The sequence below is a fragment of the Rhizophagus irregularis genome, chromosome 22 (genome assembly GCF_026210795.1).
Source record: "Rhizophagus irregularis chromosome 22, complete sequence".
NCBI lineage: Eukaryota > Fungi > Glomeromycota > Glomeromycetes > Glomerales > Glomeraceae > Rhizophagus > Rhizophagus irregularis.
Window position 1 is genome coordinate 3,506,040 of NC_089450.1, and position 9,345 is coordinate 3,515,384.

The window sequence follows — 9,345 nt, forward strand, 5'->3', positions numbered from 1 at the left end:
ATAAAAGATTTTAATTAGATTTTTACTTATAAATGCATATGCAAGAAATGCATCAACATGCATCTTGTATCACTTTAATACTAAAAAAATAAAAATTTTTTTAGTATTATACAATTTAATCTGTATTAAAAAATCTGACTAGTATTAATAAACTTAATTAGCAAACATAATTCCAATCTAAATTTCATATAAATTAAAATTAAAATATTAATTTTAATTTTAAATTAATCTTAATAATCCAAATATCCAATTTCAATTAGAAAATAGTAAAAACATTTAATATAATATATAATTAGTAATTATTACTTTAAATTTAAAGTAATATATAAAATTATGAAAATAAGCATCCTTTGAAAATAAGTATTTCTATTGATTCACAATAGCACTTGTAAAAAATTAAAAATAAGTACCCTTCATAAGCACCTGAAAATTGAAAAGTGCACAACTAAGTAAAATGTAAAAATTATATTTTTCTACTAGTAAACTGTTTTTTTTATTAGTATTACCAGTACTGTATTTTATTATAATATTTATTTTTTTAAATTTTATAGTAAAGTGGCTTTATAAAAAACAAACTTTAGCTTTAAAACAGAAATGTGTTAAGTATACTTTTCGTCAAAATGACAAAATACTAATTAAATTTATTTTGACAGACATAATGTATTTTGACAGATGTAATTAATTCATAATAATTTTATAATAAATAGTGAATTGGTCCGTTCGCCGAAATATGATGTAATTAATTAGTGGAGAAATATAGTGTTAAGTACAAAAGAAGAATTTTTACATTTACTTAAAAAATGGTATTAATATTTCATTTTATACTTATTTTTTGTAGGAATATTTTTTTAATATATAGATTTCAGTACTGGTACTGAATGTTTAATACTTTTCTACAAAGAAATAAAATTAAAAAGTGAAATAAAAAAAACTGATATTACTAATAAAATTTTTGATAATTATAATTTTTATTTAAAAGTATACTAAAGTATATAAGTTAAAATAAATAAATCATTACATGTAGTATTATTAAGTATAAGTCAAATTGAACCAAATTAAATAGAACTGATGGGATCAATTTCAATTTGATTTAACTTGTAGATTTTTAAATCACAGTCTGATTCAGTTCAACTTATCTTGTCAAGTTAATGAAGTCAAACTGATAGATTAATGGAATTGATAGATAAATTAATGGGACTAATGAAAAATTAATAGAACTGATATTAATAATCCTATTAGTTTGACTTAAAGATCCAAATCAATCAGTTTAGTTTAACTTTAACTTCAAATAGTTAAACCAAACCAGACTATTAATAATACTATTTAATCATATGTTTAATTAACTACTAATTGAAATAATTTCTGTAATATAAGAATTAATTAAATGTTAATTTAAAGAATAAGTGGACCAAATTAATAAAAATAGAATTTATCATTAAATTATTATAAAAATATAATATAAATATAAACTTAAAATTTTATTTTTATTATATTATATATAAAATTATTTCACTTTAAAAAAAACTAGATACTTTAAGTCAAATTACTACTAAAAATATAATAATCATATACTTATATGTATATTTGATTATTTTTTGTTTTGCTTTTATAAAGGTTTTTAAAGTTTTATTTAAGTATTTTTAAATATTTAAAAAATCTGTATAGCTTAATTGCCGATCTGCATGTGATTGATAGAATTTACATAGTAAAATACGGCGTTATGTTAATTAATAAAAAAAATGCCGTTTGAAATCTCTGTTTCCCCTTAAAACAACAACGTCAAATACATACATAGCTCTAAAAAACTTGTTGCAACTGGCGCTATTATATCAGAACTTCATTATTATGTCCATATTTATATGACTTGTTTATTATTTTTTAAAAAAAAATTCAAGATAACTATTCCTATTTTGAGATTACGCTAAAACTTAATAAAAGTCCTTTTATTATTCATATATTTCATTATATTCATATTTTTTACAAACTGGATATATTTGTGAAAGAAAAAGAGATATAAAAGTGCGTAGTGTTATTAAAAATGTAATAGTTGACAGAAATAATAATCAAAAAAAGTTTTATAAGCGTCAAAGAAAAGTTAAAGAGCTAGAAATCGTTTATACCATAGAAGTAAAATAGTAGTAAATACTATGAAATCTCCGTTTCCTACATATAAAACTTTATAAACTGCAAAGAAAAAAAACTTTTTATAAAAAAATTTTTTTTTTCTAAGATCTTAAACGTATATTGCAGGTGTTAAATTACGTAATTGTATAACAATATGATTGCATTTTATTTGATATAAAAACATGATCGACATGGCTTATATATAAATGTTGCGCTGCATTTTATTATATAAATTCTATCGATCACATGCGGATCGGCAATTAATAATTATAATTAATCTATCAAATATTAAAATTCTTTTTATTTTATTTTATTTTTTTTTTTAAAACTTTATTATAGATGCGATCATGTCTTATTATAATCACGCTTACTTACATATATAAACTTACAAATATAAGATAAACAAATACATATAAGAATTAAGCATTATGAAACAAGACTACTTTTCATAAAGAACAAGTCGACCTGTCACCTAAACGATCATATCATTGTTAAAAACCATGATGTGACCTCAAATTCAAAGGTGACTGTCATAATCTACCTAAAAATTTGCCTAATGACTATCACAATGGAATGCCAAATTATTCCATTTATTTCAATTACTTTCTAACATATTATAGTCAACATCTTTAACACCCACTTCAGTGCGTTTACTATGTGACTTAGCTTTTTTATCTTTACCGCTAATACTGCACTGCTTTTCTTCCTTTACTACACGTTATAAATAACGTGCATGTCACTGGTAAAAAAATGATTTATCCTACACATATCTTACACATATTGGGTACTCAAAATGTAGAAAATCATACATAAATAATACACATATCATACACATATCGGGTACTAATATATATATCATACATATATCAGGTACCTGATAGGTATATTATATATATAACATCAGGAAATTTGTTTAGGCGTAATTTAATGTAATATTTCGAAGGTAGTGTAAAATTTCGAAATATTACACTAAAAACGTAATATTACAAAAGTTTACGCTCTTAAATTTGAATAATTATAGTAATTTAAGAATATCTCGCTATCTACTGATCCAATCAAGACGATCTATAGCTCATTGGAATCAGCTCATCAAGACGAATCGAATGGTAGTAAATTCGCATTTCTACAGTTGATAGAACGCTCTATAGTATGCAGTAAAGTTTTAAATTAATAGAAAGTCATCTATCAAACGTAAAGATACGATTTTACTACCATTCGATTCGTCTTGATGAGCTGATTCCAATGAGCTATAGATCGTCTTGATTGGATCAGTAGATAGCGAGATATTCTTAAATTACTATAATTATTCAAATTTAAGAACGTAAACTTTTGTAATATTACGTTTTTAGTGTAATATTTCAAAATTTTACACCACCTTCGAAATATTACACTAAATTACGCCTAAACAAATTTCCTGATGAAGTACCCGATATATGTATGATATGTATATTATTTGTGTATGATTTTCTACATTTTGAGTACCCGATATATGTAAGATATGTGTAGGATATGTGTAGGATAGACCATTTTTTTACCAGTGTGTATGATTCTTTCTTTATTAATAAAAGCTGTATGTACAGTCACGTCCGAAAGTGACGCCCGATTTAAAATTAATGCCAAAAATGGCAAAACTTTATTGATTTTCATTAAAATTCACATAAAAAATAATTACTAAAAATGGTTAATAATGTGTTGGCCCTCCCCTTGCTTCTAGTACTGCATTTATTCTTTGTGGCATTGAAGCAACAACCTCTTCAAAAATGGAGCAATCCAAATTTTCCCATTCTTCACTTAGTGCAACTTTAAGTTCATCCACAGTTCTTGGAAAGACTTTACAACTCTGGATATTGTCCTTTAACTGCTTCCAGATGTTTTCTATTGGATTTAGATCAGGAGAATTTGCCGGCCAATCAATAACCACAATTTTATTCTTCTTCAACCAATCCTTGGTTATTTTCGCGGTATGTATGGGTGCATTATCCTGTTGAAAAATTGCAGCCCTTCCTGTTAACTCATGAACTGTATGCTGAAATGGATACAGATATGAATTTAGGATTCTAATGTAAGTATTTGAATTGATTTTTTCATTTCCTTCTTTATTTTCATCACAAAAAATTAATGGCCCTTTTATCCCTCCTGCAAAACATCCCCAAACCATGACTGATTTTCGACCACTTTTAAAGATAGGTGTCCAAGCATTCAGTGTTAAACCTTTCCCCTGTGTGTCTCCAAACTCTTATTTGTCGTGACTGCTTGCCAATCTCAACACTTGATTCATCTGAGAAAATAACTTGTGCCCAATCATAAGCTGTTTTTTCTTTATATTTTTCACACCAACTAATACGAGCTAATGCATGCTTTTCTGAGATAAAGGGTTTTTTTGCAGCAACATGGGAATAAATTCCAACACTATGTAATGCTCTTTTAGCAGTTGTAAGGCTGCAATTTAAATCTAATGTATTAATGACTTCATGTAAAGGTTCGTGTCAATCTTGTGTAACTTTGTTTATGAGTGCATTTTTCTCATTATTATTGAGAGCAGGTGGACGCCCCGATCTGGGTAAATTTTCAGTTTTCCCTGTCTTCTTGTATCTGTCAATAATTCTTCTTATTGTGGTGGGGTCACGACCAATTTTTCTTGCTATTTGTGCAGGGTTAAAATTCTCCATATATGCTAGTATTTTTCCTTTATCTTGAGAAGTTAACTCAGTTCTATGTGACATTATTTTTTTAACTTTGCAACGCGTTTATTAGGTTATGAAATTGTGAGAAAAACATTTAAAAATAAAAAAAAGGGGGTATAAATAATGTAAATTTTGTGTATCGTAACACCGTACAAAATCGGGCGTCACTTTCGGACCCGACTGTACATACTATCGAATACAGAATGATGAAATAAACAATTTTCTAAATAATTTGTTAAAACTACTAAAAGAAGTTTACATATTTTTCTTTCAAACATAATTTGCCATATGTAAATATAATCAAATATGGAATGATGTAAATACTATAATAAAATTCTATATATTTTTCTTTCTAACTAAATAGCCCTATGTAAATATTATTAAATAGGGAATGTTTAAATCCAAAATAATTACTCATTTTTTTATTTTGATAATTTAATTCTAAACAATTAGTCATCCCACAAAAGAAAATAGAAAAAATAAAACAAGAATAACTAATTATATACTTATGTCTACTTAATACAACATACCTTGCTCTAATTTACGAGCTTTAATTGCACACTGATTGACTACGTAGTTATGAGTAACACCACGTGTACGCCTTCCTCTTCTAACACCATTACAACATGTCGGTAAAAGACGTTTATCTCTAATACTATTCAATTCCTGATGAAATTCTGCCCTTATAATAGGTTCTTGCTTCCCGAGTATTTCTTGGCAAGGAGCGACATTATCCTGTCCACTAATTTCCATTTTCTGAAGGTCCGTAATAATATTGTTTATCAAAGTACCTTGACTAGCACTACTCGACTGTTCTACTGCCTTACTATCATTTCGTTTAAAAGAAGCTTCTTTATTTTTTCTTAATTCAAAAAAATGTTCTTCATTAAAAGAATGATTTATAAAAATATCATCTTTTAACAAATTGCATCCTTTTTCACTTGTAACTTGATCAACCAGAAACTCCATTTCTTTTTCTGATATATAATGTTTCTTAAGGATATCACTTCTACGTTTCAACCTATGTTTAGAAATGAGTACTTTTGATTCAATTCCATTATTTGTAATCTGCCATTTATTCTTGTTACTCTTGAGGCTGTTTTTAAACTTCTTTTTATACTTCTCTTGTTCTTTCAACGTCTTAAATTGCTTGTTTACCCATAAATTTGAATATGTAACTGCATATTTACGTGTTCCACCATCCATCAAAACTTTTTTTGTATAAAACACGCCTACGCGTTTACTTATTACTTGTTTAATTTGACTAAAATCCTTAAACACATTTTGTGGTGGAGGTGTAGGAGTTACTATCACCTTCAAATGACAATTTTGACAAACTTTTCTATTTCTTGATATAACATAAGCACAGACGTTACTACAGAAAAAGCATGAGATATAGAACCCTAAATACCATGTTCATCTACTATGACTAAATTTAATATAGGTTGTAGTTTGTCTGTTCTTTCCTTGTTTCTTCAATCTATTTTCAATAACAACAAGTTTATCCAATAATAATTGGCGTATTCTTAAAAAATACTTGTTTCTAGTTTTTATGTCAATAAGTAACCCACAAAATACACTCGTCAAGTATTTTGAAATCCTGTATTTAGTATTCATCAAAGGCCGATCTGAATTTATCAAAAAAGGCCTTTCATATTTCTTTATTATATGTCTATTATTGGTGACAACTGTCAACATATCTTTCTCTTTCTGTAATGAATCCACATGCAAAAGGATATAAGACTTTCCTTTTCTGGTGGAATATATCGTATCAGCCACCGTGTACCGTTTCACTTTTTCTGGACAGAAAAAAGTATAGCCGATAAAAATTTCTTTATTCGACATCCTTTATCTGATTGGTACACCATATTTACGCCTTCTTTTGAAAAAATTTCGCAAGAAAACAAAACTTTTATGTCTTTAAAGAACTATTAAGCCCTTGTGAACTTGTTTGAACTGAAAAGAGTGATAATAAAAAATGTGTTGGTTGAACCAAGGAACACTTTTGACTTAATACCGAAGAGCTATTTTTCTAGTAATTTAACGAGAAAAAAGCATAATATTTCTTATATGAAAAATGAACGTGAACAGTACCGGAAAGAGTTTTTCATTAAAATTCTTTTTATATTAAAAGTAATAAAAATATAATTTTTATACTTTATAACTTTTTAATAACTTTCTTATTTTTAATATCTAACCAAAAAATATAGATATATATGTATTTATATCTACTTTTCTATTTCTTTTTTTAATTATAATTGATTCATTTATATGATTAATTATAATAATTTTTAAAAGAAACCAATAATCAAAAATTATTAAAATTACATAAATCATGACTTTATGAGTTTTTTCCCTTCCATTTTATTAAAAAACCAAAAAAACACAAAAACAAAATAAAAAAAAGTAAAAAATTAGTAACCTTAAATAATATCTTTCTTAAAGCTCCGAATGGTTCAGGCTAAACCGGGGAACCAATCCGAAACCGGCTCAAAATTCGGTTCGGTTTGGTTCAGGTATTAGAACCGAAAAACCGGCAGTTCAGTTCTTACGGATTTCGGCTCTAATCCGAACCGTCTATAATCTGGACCAAACTGACCCGTTCAGAGCTTTAATCTTTCTATATTTATTATCATTTATGAACTAGTAAAATAATTGAATTAAATTTTAAATTTAAGAAAAAATAATAATAAAATTCAAGAATTATTGTTCTTTACCTTCCTCTAGGTAATATTTTTGCATAATAATTGGATTAAAAATAAAGGGAAATTTATTAATAAGAATTATTGTCCTTTACCTTGTTTCAGACAATAATTCCTGCAAGATAATTAGACTAAAATTAGGAAATCAATATATTAATAAGAATTATTTCCTTTGCTTTGTTTTAAACAATAATTAATGTAAATTAATCAAACTAAAATATATAATATAAGTAAATGATAACATTATAATCATTAGAGTCATTTAATTAGTGTTGCGATTCATCAATCTATTAATTTATCAATTCACAGATTTATCCAATTCAAAATCATTCAAATCATCCAGATCATTCATTCAGACCAATCCATTATCCATTATCTCTATATTTTAATGGATTAGATCTGAATCATCTGGATCATACATATAACTTTTTTCATCCAGATTAAATCAGATTTTCATCCAGATCATCCATTTATTTTTGGACTGAATTGAATGGATGATGGATTCATCTGAATTGCAACACTACATCTAATATCAATATAATGCAATAGTGGGATGAAATGAGTAAGGAATGAATGATGGAATGAATAGAATGAAAGTGTGAAAATTATATCTTTTATTTTAATAAGTCACTAATGATTCTTTTTTTCTTAATTCCAGTGTTTTTTTTCTTTACACATACTTTCATCTGTCATTATTCCATATCCAATGAAATTGCATGGTTATATTTTCTGGTTGATTTTCTTCAAGATTTATTTGTGCTTTATTCCATTTATTTTGTCAAATTGCTAGGAGAAATCCATTTGGTAGGTGTCTCTAAGAATGGTAAAATCCTAATTCCTGGACCCAAAGACCTGGTCCTAGGACCTAGTCTGCAGATCTTTAAGTCGACCAGAAGTGGACCAGATCCTACAAAGTCCTAGTTAATAAAGTATCAATATATATTAGATAGAAATCAAACATTAAATATACAGGTCATAAGAGATCTAAAATTATATTATGTTTAAATTATATACTGTATAGTTTGCTAAAACTTACTGTAAATTTGATTTTAATTAATAAATTATAAAAAATGCACTGCGATATTGTAATCATATAAAAAAGTGAGTTGCGATATTGTGATTCATATTTTTATATTAAAATCATATAAAAGGTGAATCGCAATACCGCAACTCCCTTTTTTTATATTTAGTTATCACTAGATCCATAAATAATTTAGTCCAGGACCAGGTCCTGGGACTAGGTCCAGGACTGGTCCTAACAGGACCTGGTCCACAGGTCCGTTCAATAGGACTTATAGGTCCCAGGACCAAGACCGGACCCTAGGTGTCTCTCCAGTTAAAAAATTCAAAAATAGCTTTAATAGAATTATGACCTTTATACCGTTTTCAGATGGCAGTTTTACGAACTGTGAATTATGTTTTTGCTGGTTTTTTTAAAAACTTGTTGAGCAAAAATTTTTTTTGTATTTTGAATATGATATAAAATTAGTAATGTGCCAATATAATATAAGATATTAAAAGATGTTTTCTTTTTAATATCTGGACTTTATTCGTAATTGCTTAAAGCTTTTAATAAACGGTCCATTGTTTTACCATAACTGATAAGAGATAGAGTCCTTAACTATCACCACAGTTCAGAATTGATTGATCGTGATTTTTGATTGACCAATAAATTTTAACTGTAAAATGATCAACTGCCGTTCAACGTGAACCACCAAAAACGTAGGTCGTTTGATCGAGTAGATAAAACATACTGACGGGAAATAAACAAAAACAACAAAACACTAACTAATTGGTTGGTTAATAGTTTATCACGATCAATCAATCATCTGCTC

The 9,345-nt window shown here is 26.9% G+C and overlaps 1 protein-coding gene across 1 annotated transcript; it reads right to left on the reverse strand.

Annotated features, from left to right (window-relative positions):
• Positions 1 to 5,324: 5,324 nt before the first annotated feature.
• On the reverse strand, positions 5,325 to 6,014 carry OCT59_014923 (uncharacterized protein; the record flags this gene model as incomplete). The annotated part of the gene is made up of 1 exon (XM_066150324.1): positions 5,325 to 6,014. One exon carries the CDS (start codon positions 6,012 to 6,014, stop codon positions 5,325 to 5,327), a length of 690 nt encoding a protein of 229 aa, XP_066002502.1.
• Positions 6,015 to 9,345: the final 3,331 nt, after the last annotated feature.